Source organism: Salmo trutta, unplaced genomic scaffold (genome assembly GCF_901001165.1).
Source record: "Salmo trutta unplaced genomic scaffold, fSalTru1.1, whole genome shotgun sequence".
NCBI classification, from domain to species: domain Eukaryota; kingdom Metazoa; phylum Chordata; class Actinopteri; order Salmoniformes; family Salmonidae; genus Salmo; species Salmo trutta.
The window spans coordinates 3,474,321-3,490,182 of record NW_021823043.1 but is presented as its reverse complement, the minus strand read 5'-3'; the positions used below and the strand labels follow the sequence as shown (position 1 = coordinate 3,490,182).

Below are 15,862 nucleotides of genomic sequence, written 5' to 3'. Positions count from 1 at the left end.
GTCCCTCCTCCTTCATATACTAACCTATAGTCTGTCTGTCCCTCCTCCTTCATATACTAACCTATAGTCTGTCTGTCCCTCCTCCTTCATACACTAACCTATAGTCTGTCTGTCCCTCCTCCTTCATACACTAACCTATATTCTGTCAGTCCCTCCTCCTTCATATACTAACCTATAGTCTGTCTGTCCCTCCTCCTTCATATACTAACCTGTAGTCTGTCTGTCCCTCCTCCTTCATATACTAACCTACAGTCTGTCAGTCCCTCCTCCCTCATATACTAACCTGTAGTCTGTCTGTCCCTCCTCCTTCATATACTAACCTATAGTCTGTCTGTCCCTCCTCCTTCATACACTAACCTATAGTCTGTCTGTCCCTCCTCCTTCATATACTAACCTATAGTCTGTCTGTCCCTCCTCCTTCATATACTAACCTATAGTCTGTCTGTCCCTCCTCCTTCATATACTAACCTATAGTCTGTCTGTCCCTCCTTCATACACTAACCTATAGTCTGTCTGTCCCTCCTCCTTCATATACTAACCTATAGTCTGTCTGTCCCTCCTCCTTCATACACTAACCTATAGTCTGTCTGTCCCTCCTCCTTCATATACTAACCTATAGTCTGTCTGTCCCTCCTCCTTCATACACTAACCTATAGTCTGTCTGTCCCTCCTCCTTCATATAACCTATAGTCTGTCTGTCCCTCCTCCTTCATATACTAACCTATAGTCTGTCTGTCTGTCCCTCCTTCATATACTAACCTATAGTCTGTCTGTCCCTCCTCCTTCATATACTAACCCGTAGTCTGTCTGTCCCTCCTCCTTCATATACTAACCTATAGTCTGTCTGTCCCTCCTCCTTCATATACTAACCTGTAGTCTGTCTGTCCCTCCTCCTTCATACACTAACCTATAGTCTGTCTGTCCCTCCTCCTTCATATACTAACCTATAGTCTGTCTGTCCCTCCTCCTTCATATACTAACCTATAGTCTGTCTGTCCCTCCTCCTTCATACTAACCTATAGTCTGTCTGTCCCTCCTCCTTCATATACTAACCTATAGTCTGTCTGTCCCTCCTCCTTCATATACTAACCTATAGTCTGTCTGTCCCTCCTCCTTCATATACTAACCTGTAGTCTGTCTGTCCCTCCTCCTTCATATACTAACCTGTAGTCTGTCTGTCCCTCCTTCATATACTAACCTATAGTCTGTCTGTCCCTCCTCCTTCATATACTAACCTATAGTCTGTCTGTCCCTCCTCCTTCATATACTAACCTGTAGTCTGTCTGTCCCTCCTCCTTCATATACTAACCTATAGTCTGTCCCTCCTCCTTCATATACTTACCTATAGTCTGTCTGTCCCCTCCTTCATACACTAACCTATAGTCTGTCTGTCCCTCCTCCTTCATATACTAACCTATAGTCTGTCTGTCCCTCCTCCTTCATATACTAACCTATAGTCTGTCTGTCCCTCCTCCTTCATATACTTTCCTATAGTCTGTCTGTCCCTCCTTCATACACTAACCTATAGTCTGTCTGTCCCTCCTCCTTCATATACTAACCTATAGTCTGTCTGTCCCTCCTCCTTCATATACTAACCTGTAGTCTGTCTGTCCCTCCTTCATAAACTAACCTGTAGTCTGTCTGTCCCTCCTCCTTCATATACTAACCTATAGTCTGTCTGTCCCTCCTCCTTCATACACTAACCTATAGTCTGTCTGTCCCTCCTTCATATACTAACCTATAGTCTGTCTGTCCCTCCTCCTTCATATACTAACCTATAGTCTGTCTGTCCCTCCTCCTTCATATACTAACCTGTAGTCTGTCTGTCCCTCCTTCATAAACTAACCTGTAGTCTGTCTGTCCCTCCTCCTTCATATACTAACCTATAGTCTGTCTGTCCCTCCTCCTTCATATACTAACCTATAGTCTGTCTGTCCCTCCTCCTTCATACACTAACCTATAGTCTGTCTGTCCCTCCTCCTTCATATACTAACCTATAGTCTGTCTGTCCCCTCCTCCTTCATATACTAACCTATAGTCTGTCTGTCCCTCCTCCTTCATATACTAACCTGTAGTCTGTCTGTCCCTCCTCCTTCATATACTAACCTGTAGTCTGTCTGTCCCTCCTCCTTCATATACTAACCTATAGTCTGTCTGTCCCTCCTCCTTCATACACTAACCTATAGTCTGTCTGTCCCTCCTCCTTCATATACTAACCTATAGTCTGTCAGTCCCTCCTCCTTCATATACTAACCTATAGTCTGTCTGTCCCTCCTCCTTCATACACTAACCTATAGTCTGTCTGTCCCTCCTCCTTCATACACTAACCTATAGTCTGTCTGTCCCTCCTCCTTCATATACTAACCTATAGTCTGTCTGTCCCTCCTCCTTCATATACTAACCTATAGTCTGTCTGTCCCTCCTTCACACACTAACCTATAGTCTGTCTGTCCCTCCTCCTTCATATACTAACCTATAGTCTGTCTGTCCCTCCTCCTTCATACACTAACCTGTAGTCTGTCTGTCCCTCCTCTCTGCAGATATAGATGAGTGTGCGACAGACAGACACAGCTGTGCTAACGATACGGTGTGTTTCAATGTGGACGGAGGCTACGACTGCAGGTGCCCTCACGGCAAGAACTGCACCGGCGACTGTAACCATGACAACAAGCACAAACACAACGGGCAGATCTGGGTGCTGGACAACGACAGGTGCTCCGTCTGCTCCTGCCAGGTGAGTGATGAACTGTAGAATCTCCTGGGGAATCATGGGAATTGGAGTCCTTTGGAAAAAGAGTTTCCAATCAGAGTTCTATATTGCAGTTCTAATCTATCATGTCAAAATATAGATTTGAAAGGAAAAGCTTAGTCTGACTCTCTCTCTCTCTCTCTCTCTCTCTCTTTCTCTTTCTCTCTCTCTCTCTCTCTCCCCCCCCCCCTACAGTCTGGTCTGGTGATGTGTCGTAGGATGGTGTGTGACTGTGAGTCCACCACAGCCGACCTGTTCTGCTGTCCAGAGTGTAACCCTGGCCTCAGCAGACAGTGTCTGCACCAGAACAGACTCATTACATACAGCAGTGGAGACACCTGGGTGGAGAACTGCCAGCAGTGCCAGTGCATGGTGAGTTGGCATGGACAGACACTGTAGAGAGATGTGGGGTAGTGGAGGATAGTACCAGTACATACTGAGTTACTGGGGTAGTGGAGGATAGTACCAGTACATACTGAGTTACTGGGGTAGTGGAGGATAGTACCAGTACATACTGAGTTACTGGGGTAGTGGAGGATAGTACCAGTACATACTGAGTTACTGGGCAGTGGAGGATAGTACCCGTACATACTGAGTTACTGGGGTAGTGGAGGATAGTACCAGTACATACTGAGTTACTGGGGTAGTGGAGGATAGTACCAGTACATACTGAGTTACTGGGGTAGTGGAGGATAGTACCAGTACATACTGAGTTACTGGGGTAGTGGAGGATAGTACCAGTACATACTGAGTTACTGGGGTAGTGGAGGATAGTACCAGTACATACTGAGTTACTGGGCAGTGGAGGATAGTACCCGTACATACTGAGTTACTGGGGTAGTGGAGGATAGTACCAGTACATACTGAGTTACTGGGGTAGTGGAGGATAGTACCAGTACATACTGAGTTACTGGGGTAGTGGAGGATAGTACCAGTACATACTGAGTTACTGGGGTAGTGGAGGATAGTACCAGTACATACTGAGTTACTGGGGTAGTGGAGGATAGTACCAGTACATACTGAGTTACTGGGCAGTGGAGGATAGTACCCGTACATACTGAGTTACTGGGGTAGTGGAGGATAGTACCAGTACATACTGAGTTACTGGGGTAGTGGAGGATAGTACCAGTACATACTGAGTTACTGGTGTAGTGGAGGATAGTACCAGTACATACTGAGTTACTGGGTAGTGGAGGATAGTACCAGTACATACTGAGTTACTGGGGTAGTGGAGGATAGTACCAGTACATACTGAGTTACTGGGGTAGTGGAGGATAGTACCCATACATACTGAGTTACTGGGGTAGTGGAGGATAGTACCCGTACATACTGAGTTACTGGGGTAGTGGAGGATAGTACCAGTACATACTGAGTTACTGGGGTAGTGGAGGATAGTACCAGTACATACTGAGTTACTAGGGTAGTGGAGGATAGTACCAGTACATACTGAGTTACTGGGGTAGTGGAGGATAGTACCAGTACATACTGAGTTACTGGGGTAGTGGAGGATAGTACCAGTACATACTGAGTTACTGGGTAGTGGAGGATAGTACCCGTACATACTGAGTTACTGGGGTAGTGGAGGATAGTACCAGTACATACTGAGTTACTGGGGTAGTGGAGGATAGTACCAGTACATACTGAGTTACTGGGGTAGTGGAGGATAGTACCAGTACATACTGAGTTACTGGGGTAGTGGAGGATAGTACCAGTACATACTGAGTTACTGGGGTAGTGGAGGATAGTACCAGTACATACTGAGTTACTGGGGTAGTGGAGGATAGTACCAGTACATACTGAGTTACTGGGGTAGTGGAGGATAGTACCAGTACATACTGAGTTACTGGGGTAGTGGAGGATAGTACCAGTACATACTGAGTTACTGGGGTAGTGGAGGATAGTACCAGTACATACTGAGTTACTGGGGTAGTGGAGGATAGTACCAGTACATACTGAGTTACTGGAGTAGTGATGGAAGGGATGGAAATGAATGTAGTGTTCAGACCAGGCTAGTAGTGTTCAGACCAGGCTAGTAGTGTTCAGACCAGACTAGTTGTATTCAGACCAGGCTAGTAGTTTTCATACCAGGCTAGTAGTGTTCAGACTAGTAGTGTTCAGACCAGGCTAGTAGTGTTCAGACCAGGCTGGTAGTGTTCAGACCAGACAAGTAGTGTTCAGACCAGACTAGTTGTGATCAGACCAGGCTAGTAGTGTTCAGACCAGACAAGTAGTATTCAGACCAGGCTAGTAGTGTTCAGACCAGACTAGTAGTGTTCAGACCAGACTAGTTGTGATCAGACCAGGCTAGTAGTGTTCAGACCAGACAAGTAGTATTCAGACCAGGCTAGTAGTGTTCAGACCAGACTATTAGTATTCAGACCAGACTAGTAGTATTCAGACCAGACTAGTAGTGTTCAGACCAGACTAGTAGTGTTCAGACCAGACTAGTAGTGTTCAGACCAGGCTAGTAGTGTTCAGACTAGCTGTGTTCAGACCAGGCTAGTAGTGTTCAGACTAGTAATGTTCAGACCAGGCTAGTAGTGTTCAGACCAGGCTAGTAGTATTCAGACCAGGCTAGTAGTGTTCAGACCAGGCTAGTAGTATTCAGACCAGGCTAGTAGTATTCAGACCAGACTAGTAGTATTCAGACCAGGCTAGTAGTGTTCAGACAAGACTAGTTGTGTTCAGACCAGACTAGTTGTGTTCAGACCAGGCTGGTAGTATTCAGACCAGGCTAGTTGTGTTCAGACCAGGTTAGTAGTGTTCAGACAAGACTAGTTGTGTTCAGACCAGGCTAGTAGTGTTCAGACCAGACTAGTTGTGTTCAGACCAGGCTAGTAGTGTTCAGACAAGACTAGTTGTGTTCAGACCAGGCTAGTAGTGTTCAGACCAGACTAGTTGTGTTCAAACCAGACTAGTTGTGTTCAGATTATTTGTGTTCAGACTAGTTGTGTTCAGACCAGGCTAGTAGTGTTCAGACCAGGCTAGTAGTGTTCAGACCAGGTTAGTGGTGTTCAGACCAGGTCAGTAGTGTTCAGACTAGTTGTGTTCAGACCAGGCTAGTAGTGTTCAGACCAGACTAGTAGTGTTCAGACCAGACTAGTAGTGTTCAGACCAGGCTAGTAGTGTTCAGACTAGCTGTGTTCAGACCAGGCTAGTAGTGTTCAGACTAGTAATGTTCAGACCAGGCTAGTAGTATTCAGACCAGACTAGTAGTGTTCAGACCAGGCTAGTAGTGTTCAGACCAGGTTAGTAGTGTTCAGACTAGTTGTGTTCAGATTATTTGTGTTCAGACTAGTAGTGTTCAGACCTTGCTAGTAGTGTTCAGACAAGACTAGTTGTGTTCAGATTATTTGTGTTCAGATTATTTGTGTTCAGACTAGTTGTGTTCAGACCAGGCTAGTAGTGTTCAGACCAGACTAGTAGTGTTCAGACCAGGCTAGTTGTTTTCAGACCAGGCTAGTTGTGTTCAGACCAGGCTAGTTGTGTTCAGACCAGGCTAGTTGTGTTCAGACCAGGCTAGTAGTGTTCAGACCAGGCTAGTTGTTTTCAGACCAGGCTAGTTGTGTTCAGACCAGGCTAGTAGTGTTCAGACCAGGCTAGTAGTGTTCAGACCAGGCTAGTAGTGTTCAGACCAGGCTAGTAGTGTTCAGACCAGGATAGTTGTGTTCAGACCAGACTAGTAGTGTTCAGACCAGACTAGTAGTGTTCAGACCAGGCTCGTTGTGTTCAGACCAGGCTAGTTGTGTTCAGACCAGACTAGTAGTATTCAGACCAGGCTAGTAGTGTTCAGACCAGGCTTGTAGTGTTCAGACTAGTTGTGTTCAGACCAGGCTAGTAGTGTTCAGACCAGACTAGTAGTGTTCAGACCAGACTAGTAGTGTTCAGACTAGTAGTTTTCAGACCAGGCTAGTAGTGTTCAGACCAGACTAGTAGTATTCAGACCAGACTAGTAGTGTTCAGACCAGACTAGGTAGTGTTCAGACCAGGCTAGTAGTGTTCAGACTAGTAGTTTTCAGACCAGGCTAGTTGTGTTCAGACCAGACTAGTAGTATTCAGACCAGACTAGTAGTGTTCAGACCAGACTAGTAGTGTTCAGACCAGGCTAGTAGTGTTCAGACCAGTAGTTTTCAGACCAGGCTATTAGTGTTCAGACCAGACTAGTAGTATTCAGACCAGACTAGTAGTGTTCAGACCAGACTAGTTGTATTCAGACCAGACTAGTAGTGTTCAGACCAGACTAGTAGTATTCAGACCAGACTAGGCTAGAGAATCTCTGTCTTTTGAACTATCACATGGCCCAGTTTTTGGTACTGCATGTTTGTTGGGCTAGTACCATGCCAGTAGATGAACCCTCAGCAGGCCCAGTGCCAGCAGAGTAGACGCTGATTAGTTTTCAGTGACATACTGTATGGAGGAGAAAGAGGTAGACCCAGAATGTGGCTCTTGAGAACCCTGAGTGCGTCAGTGCTGTGGGTATTCAGACTGTTCTGGACTGGATGCTTCTGTCTTGTTGTTGTGAGACAAGGGCTTTAAAGTCTACCAATCCCAATGGAATCAGAAAAGTTCAGCGAACATATGGCAGTAAATCTCCCTGTGCTATCGACCGGTGCCAAGCTTGCCTCTCTGCCTTTCTGTCTCTCTCTCTCTCTCTCTCTGTCTCTCTCTCTGTCTCTGTCTCTCTGTCTCTTTCTCTGTCTCTGTCTCTCTTTCCAGTCTCTCTCTCTGTCTCTCTCTCCCTCCTGGAGTGCAGCCTCCAGTAGAGAGCGAGAGAGAGAGAGAGAGAGAGAGTGAGAGTTAGAAAACTAGTCTTTCCTTCCCAGCAGCTTGAGTCTAAACCTCTAGGTGTGTTCTTCCATTCCCTCTCAGCCTAGCTAAACCATCCATTCTCTGAGGGCTCACTTCACATTTAAATGTCAAATTGAACCTTTATTTAACTAGGCAAGTCAGTTAAGAACAAATTCTTAACTGACGGCCGAACCCGGACGACACTGTGCCAATTGTGCGCCACTCTATGGCCAGGGACTGTAGTGACGCCTCTTGCACTTAGATCACCTCAAGATGCTCCCATGGATAGTTCGCTTCATCTGCAAACATTCTCAACCAAGTTGTGGGGCTCTGATGAATAATGTCTTTGTCCAAATGGTTTGGATTATATAACTACATTTATAAACAGGGTGGGTCGAGCCCTGAATGCTGATTGCTTACAGCCATGGTATATCAGACCGTATACCACGGGTATGACAAAACATAAACTAATTATTATAAAACTAATTATTTTTGGTAACCAGTTTATAGTAGCAATAAGGCACCTTGGGGGGTTTTAGTTTATGGCCAATATACCACAGCTAAGGGACGTATCCAGAACAGCCCTTAGCCGTGGTATATTGGCCATATACCACACCCCCTTCAGGCCTTATTGCTTAAATATATTCTGTTAAACAGCATAACGAAAAGTTCATTTAAAAACACACACACACTGATTGTAAGGAGACATTAAACCTAGTCTGAAGACTGAAAGCTGCTGAGTTGAGACAGTCGGTTCTCCCTCCAACTCACAGTTCCATGAGCCAATGAATTGCACCATGTAAGGTCCTGTGTGTAGCTGGTGTAGAAAGTCAGGTGCAGGACAGCAGATATGAGTAGAACAACACCAGGTCTGTAAGGGTCCTGTGTGTAGCTGGTGTAGAGAGTCAGGCGCAGGACAGCAGATATGAGTAGAACAACACCAGGTCTGTAAGGGTCCTGTGTGTAGCTGGTGTAGAGAGTCAGGCGCAGGACAGCAGATATGAGTAGAACAACACCAGGTCTGTAAGGGTCCTGTGTGTAGCTGGTGTAGAGAGTCAGGCGCAGGACAGCAGATATGAGTAGAACAACACCAGGTCTGTAAGGGTCCTGTGTGTAGCTGGTGTAGAGAGCCAGGCGCAGGACAGCAGATATGAGTAGAACAACACCAGGTCTGTAAGGGTCCTGTGTGTAGCTGGTGTAGAGAGTCAGGCGCAGGACAGCAGATATGAGTAGAACAACACCAGGTCTGTAAGGGTCCTGTGTGTAGCTGGTGTAGAGAGTCAGGCGCAGGACAGCAGATATGAGTAGAACAACACCAGGTCTGTAAGGGTCCTGTGTGTAGCTGGTGTAGAGAGTCAGGCGCAGGACAGCAGATATGAGTAGAACAACACCAGGTCTGTAAGGGTCCTGTGTGTAGCTGGTGTAGAGAGTCAGGCGCAGGACAGCAGAATTGAGTAATCAACGTATTTTACTCAAAAAGACAATTATACAAAGTAAACTCACGAGCCCACAAAGACGGACCGAATTACAATAAACAATCACTCACAAACACTACATGGGGAACAGAGGGTTAAATAATAAACAATCACTCACAAACACAACATGGGGAACAGAGGGTTAAATAATAAACAATCACTCACAATCACAACATGGGGAACAGAGGGTTAAATAATAAACAATCACTCACAAACACAACATGGGGAACAGAGGGTTAAATAATAAACAATCACTCACAAACACAACATGGGGAACAGAGGGTTAAATAATAAACAATCACTCACAATCACAACATGGGGAACAGAGGGTTAAATAATAAACAATCACTCACAAACACAACATGGGGAACAGAGGGTTAAATAATAAACAATCACTCACAACCTGGGGAACAGAGGGTTAAATAATAAACAATAACTCACAAACACAACATGGGGAACAGAGGGTTAAATAATAAACAATCACTCACAAACACAACATGGGGAACAGAGGGTTAAATAATAAACAATCACTCACAAACACAACATGGGGAACAGAGGGTTAAATAATAAACAATCACTCACAACCTGGGGAACAGAGGGTTAAATAATAAACAATCACTCACAAACACAACATGGGGAACAGAGGGTTAAATAATAAACAATCACTCACAATCACAACATGGGGAACAGAGGGCTAAATAATAAACAATCACTCACAAACACAGCATGGGGAACAGAGGGTTAAATAATAAACAATCACTCACAAACACAACATGGGGAACAGAGGGTTAAATAATAAACAATCACTCACAATCACAACATGGGGAACAGAGGGTTAAATAATAAACAATCACTCACAAACACAACATGGGGAACAGAGGGTTAAATAATAAACAAGTAATTGGTTGAGTGAAGCCAGGTGTGTAAGACAAAGACAGAACAAATGGAAAATGAAAAGTGGATCGGCGGTGGCTAGAAAGCCGGTGACGTCGACCGCCGAACGCCGCCCGAACAAGGAGAGGGACCGACTTCGGCTGAAGTCGTGATACATCATGATGCATACCTCCAGCTGTTTAATTCAGCCTTGGACGTTCTATGTCTCTAGCTCCTCAACACAGACAGAGAGACAACGCAAAGAAAAGGCTGTGTGAAATACCTTGCGCCTGGCAACTCATTGTGTGTGTGCGCGTGTGTGCGCGTGTGTGTGTGTGTGTGTGTGTGTGTGTGTGTGTGTGTGTGTGCGTGCGTATGTCGGTGTAATGAGATTTGTAAGTGCTTTATCCTTTGTGAACCAGGAAGCCGTAGAGACATAACAACCCAGTCAGCATCTGTTATTTTGTACTGGGTAGGAGGGGGGAGAGAGGGAGAAGAGAGGAGAAGGGAGTGGAGAGAAAGAGAGAGAAGAGAAAGAGAGAGAGACAGTGGAGAATGGGAGAGACTGACCCATTTCTCTGTGGCTCAGAGAGAAGACCTGGAGAGACTGGAAGAACTTTCTAGATCGTACATACATGACTTGATACTTTACAAGGCTACAGTAGCTACAGTGGTTATCATGCTGTTCTTGTAGAGAATAAAGCTTTAGCTTATCGCTTTCTCCCTCCCGCCCCCGACAAAAATATTCCTATTAAATGTTGATTGCAACAAAAGGACAAGCAATGTAAATTAAGGTAGTGTTGTATTTTTTCTCCAATAGTAATTTGCATTTTAATATCTGTGCTGCTGCTAAATGAGGCATATCATTAATCATGAATAGAAAACAGTTTCAGGGTAGTTTGAGATGTGACTTGGTGATAAGGGATATGGATCTCTCAAACGCACACCCACGCGCACACGCACGCGCACACCCACACGCACACGCACACAGAGATTCAGACACACAGAGAGAGAGAGATTCACACACGCAGAGACATATACTCTCTCTCTCTGTCATGTTGCTAAATGCACATTAACACATTGATCCATAGTGAGGTGTCAGCCATCTGCCAGACAGATTCATCTTTTAAACATTCACACTTTCAATTCAATTAAGGGCTCATCAATAATCTCTGGGGGAAAACATGAGAACAACTCTTCCAGGTAATCTCAACGCAGTGAGAAATGATTTAGGAGAGAAAGAGAGAGAGAGAGAGAGAGAGAGGTACTCTCAGCATTGCCTACTGTATGTGTTGTCTACTGTAGCAGGTCTGTTACTGTAGCACATCTAACTGTTACTGTAGCACATCTAACTGTTACTGTAGCAGGTCTGTTACTGTAGCACATCTAACTGTTACTGTAGCACATCTAACTGTTACTGTAGCAGGTCTGTTACTGTAGCACATCTAACTGTTACTGTAGCAGGTTTGTTACTGTAGCAGGTCTAACTGTTACTGTAGCAGGTCTGTTACTGTAGCAGGTCTGTTACTGTAGCACATCTAACTGTGACTGTAGCACATCTAACTGTTACTGTAGCAGGTTTGTTACTGTAGCAGGTCTAACTGTTACTGTAGCAGGTCTGTTACTGTAGCACATCTAACTGTGACTGTAGCACATCTAACTGTTACTGTAGCAGGTTTGTTACTGTAGCAGGTTTAACTGTTACTGTAGCAGGTCTGTTACTGTAGCAGGTATGTTACTGTAGCACATCTAACTGTTGCTGTAGCACATCTAACTGTGACTGTAGCACATCTAACTGTGACTGTAGCACATCTAACTGTTACTGTAGCAGGTCTGTTACTGTAACACATCTAACTGTTACTGTAGCACATCTAACTGTTACTGTAGCAGGTTTGTTACTGTAGCAGGTCTAACTGTTACTGTAGCAGGTCTGTTACTGTAGCACATCTAACTGTGACTGTAGCACATTTAACTGTTACTGTAGCAGGTTTGTTACTGTAGCAGGTTTAACTGTTACTGTAGCAGGTCTGTTACTGTAGCAGGTCTGTTACTGTAGCACATCTAACTGTTACTGTAGCACATCTAACTGTGACTGTAGCACATCTAACTGTTACTGTAGCAGGTATGTTACTGTAACACATCTAACTGTTACTGTAGCACATCTAACTGTTACTGTAGCAGGTCGAACTGTTACTGTAGCAGGTCTAACTGTTACTGTAGCAGGTCTGTTACTGTAGCAGGCCTAACTGTTACTGTAGCAGGTCTGTTACTGTAGCAGGTCTAACTGTTGCTGTAGCAGGTCTGTTACTGTAGCAGGCCTAACTGTTACTGTAGCAGGTCTAACTGTTACTGTAGCAGGTCTAACTGTGTTTCAGCTGATCAGTATTCCACTGAGTGTCTGTGGCCTTTATCCAGGGCAGTCCAAATGGAGTGAGGCAGGGGGAAAGCCATGTGAGGAGCTGGGGTGATGTGTGGGGGAGACTGGAAGGGCAACAGAGGGTTCTGAGATGGGAGGGCTGTAGTTTCTGACTTGTGAAGACTGTAGAGAGGAGGTCATAGCCGGAGAGACTGTTGATGAGATGGGAGGGCTGTAGTTTCTGACATGTGAAGACTGTAGAGAGGAGGTCATAGCCGGAGAGACTGTTAATGAGATGGGAGGGCTGTAGTTTCTGACATGTGAAGACTGTAGAGAGGAGGTCATAGCCGGAGAGACTGTTAATGAGATGGGAGGGCTGTAGTTTCTGACTTGTGAAGACTGTAGAGAGGAGGTCAGCTGGAGAGACTGTTGATGAGATGGGAGGGCTGTAGTTTCTGACTTGTGAAGACTGTAGAGAGGAGGTCAGCTGGAGAGACTGTTAATGAGATGGGAGGGCTGTAGTTTCTGACATGTGAAGACTGTAGAGAGGAGGTCAGCTGGAGAGACTGTTGATGAGATGGGAGGGCTGTAGTTTCTGACTTGTGAAGACTGTAGAGAGGAGGTCAGCTGGAGAGACTGTTGATGAGATGGGAGGGCTGTAGTTTCTGACTTGTGAAGACTGTAGAGAGGAGGTCATAGCCGGAGAGACTGTTGATGAGATGGGAGGGCTGTAGTTTCTGACATGTGAAGACTGTAGAGAGGAGGTCAGCTGGAGAGACTGTTAATGAGATGGGAGGGCTGTAGTTTCTGACATGTGAAGACTGTAGAGAGGAGGTCAGCTGGAGAGACTGTTGATGAGATGGGAGGGCTGTAGTTTCTGACTTGTGAAGACTGTAGAGAGGAGGTCAGCTGGAGAGACTGTTGATGAGATGGGAGGGCTGTAGTTTCTGACATGTGAAGACTGTAGAGAGGAGGTCAGCTGGAGAGACTGTTGATGAGATGGGAGGGCTGTAGTTTCTGACTTGTGAAGACTGTAGAGAGGAGGTCAGCTGGAGAGACTGTTGATGAGATGGGAGGGCTGTAGTTTCTGAATTGTGAAGACTGTAGAGAGGAGGTCAGCTGGAGAGACTGTTAATGAGATGGGAGGGCTGTAGTTTCTGACTTGTGAAGACTGTAGAGAGGAGGTCATAGCCGGAGAGACTGTTGATGAGATGTTTTTGTCTCCTTGGGTTGAAGTTGTGGTGCTTTGAAAATAAAATGGACAATAAAGCATCATTGTTCTTGTTTTTGTCCCAGAGTGGAGAGGTGGACTGCTGGCCCGTTTCCTGCCCTCCAGTGGTGGACTGTGAGTTTACCCAGGTGCCCGAGGGGCAGTGCTGCCCACGCTGCGTCACCGACCCCTGCCAGGCTGATACCGTCCGTAACGACATCACCAAGACGTGTGTGGACGAGAACGGACTGACGCGCTTCAGCGGAGCCGCCTGGACCAAACACAGAACAGAATGCACCCTCTGCCAGTGCAAGGTGAGACAGAGAGGATCATGGGAATACACACACAGACAGTGAGAGACAGACACACATTGATATACTGTATGCACTCACACATACTGATGAATGGACTTATACAGACAGACAGATACACCGACACACGTTTACACACACAGTGGGAGCCTGACACACACACACACACACACATTTACACACACAGTGGGAGCCTGACACACACACACACACACATTTACACACAGTGGGAGCCTGACACACACACACACACACAAATTTACACACACAGTGGGAGCCTGACACACACACGCACACACATTTACACACAGTGGGAGCCTGACACACACACACACATTTACACACAGAGTGGGAGCCTGACACACACACATTTACACACAGAGTTGGGAGCCTGACACACACACACACACACATTTACACACAGAGTGGGAGCCTGACACACACACACACACACACATTTACACACAGAGTGGGAGCCTGACACACACACACACACACACACACACACATTTACACACAGAGTGGGAGCCTGACAAAGTCAGACACTTCCAGAAAGGGGTGTAGGTGAACAAAAACCCTTTCAGACAGGAACAACAACCTGAGTCAGTTGAATAACAATCAATCTTCCTTTTTAGACAGGAGTGCTGAATGACTGATGAAGCACACACACTCACTCACACACACACACACACACACACACACACACACACACACACACACACACACACACACACACACACACACACACACACACACACACACACACACACACACACACACAATGAGTTGCCAGGCGCAAGGTATTTGACACTCCTTTTCTTTGCTCTCTCTGTCTGTGTTGGAGGAGCTGGAGACATAGAACGTCCAAGGCCTTTCAGACAGAAACAACAACCTGAGTCAGTTCAATGACAACTCCTTTTTAGACAGCAGTACTGAATGACTAAAGAAGCACACACACACACACTCGTTATGTTCACGCACTCACACACACACAATGCAGACATTGCAATTGAATGCTCCTTGCTTTGAGTGACAGCTTCTTCTCTCTCTCTCTCTCTCTCTCTCTCTCTCTCTCTCTCTCTCTCTAGAACGGACATGTCTGTTGTTCAGTGGACCCCCTGTGCCTTTAGTCTGGCTCAGACAGAAAGATAATGAGAGAGAGCTCTACAGTGCATCTATCTTTGTACAGTCTCTGCTTTAATAAGAACTGAAACCCCTCCCCCAACCTTTTAACGTCTTTATACCAAATACCACCTGAACCCACCATTCCCAGTGGATGGATGGCCTGCCAGCCCAACTCCAACCCCTGGTATCCATGGACAGACTAGTGGATGGTAACATGTTGTGAAATAAAGTCATTTCTTCTGATTGTGTTAAGAAACCTAAAGAAGTATCTGTATTCAGTGTTCACCCCTTTCTGCCCATCTTTTATTGTGGAAAGGAAAAGGACCTTGGTATTTGTGAAAAGTAATGTTCTGGACTTTCTCCACTCCTTTTCTGTGTACGTTCAGTTCTTGTTTGCTTCTGTATTATGGACTTCTGTTTGTTCAGGGTTTAATTGAATTTATTTGATGGCTTGGTATCGTGTATTGATGAAATAAAGATGTCCATTAAAAAGTGGGACTGGTTTACCCTCTCTGTATGCGATGTCGGTTTGTTTTATAATTCCACTCCTTCCCTATGGAGCTGAGCTGAGGGGGAGGCTGCCATGAAAAACTCTGTGTGTAATATGCGTATCACTGCATGTCACGTGTCACTACAAACTGATCCACGTGCTGTTTACTTAACGCTGTTATCTCTCTTTCTTTCCATCACATATTTTCTCTCCATAACACCTGAATCTCTCTCTTACTCTTTCTTTCTCTTTCTCTCTCTCTCTTTCTCCCTCTCTCTCATAAGTTATCTGTGTACAGTAGATCTGAATCCCGTCTTGGAGTAAGTCCATATGTGTGAAATATCTCAGTACCAGCCACCATAGACAAGGCTGGGATACGCTGGCCCACTTTTATCTCTCCTCTCCTCCCTGGTGACCATTTGTTGGTTTAACTCTCTAATCCACAACAGTATTATTGTGGATAAACGGCAGAAATGATTGAATCC

The 15,862-nt window shown here is 45.4% G+C and overlaps 1 protein-coding gene across 1 annotated transcript in view; it reads left to right on the top strand.

Moving 5' to 3' along the window:
* Positions 1-15,391, top strand: part of LOC115188385 (protein NEL) — an 88,170-nt gene extending 72,779 nt beyond the window's left edge. Inside the window, exons 16-19 of the mRNA XM_029747189.1 lie at positions 2,517-2,734; positions 2,945-3,121; positions 13,538-13,765; positions 14,851-15,391. Of these exons, the coding sequence (XP_029603049.1) occupies positions 2,517-2,734; positions 2,945-3,121; positions 13,538-13,765; positions 14,851-14,892 (665 nt within the window). The 3' untranslated portion in view covers positions 14,893-15,391. The remainder of the gene's footprint in view (positions 1-2,516; positions 2,735-2,944; positions 3,122-13,537; positions 13,766-14,850) is intronic.
* The last annotated feature ends 471 nt before the right edge of the window (positions 15,392-15,862 follow it).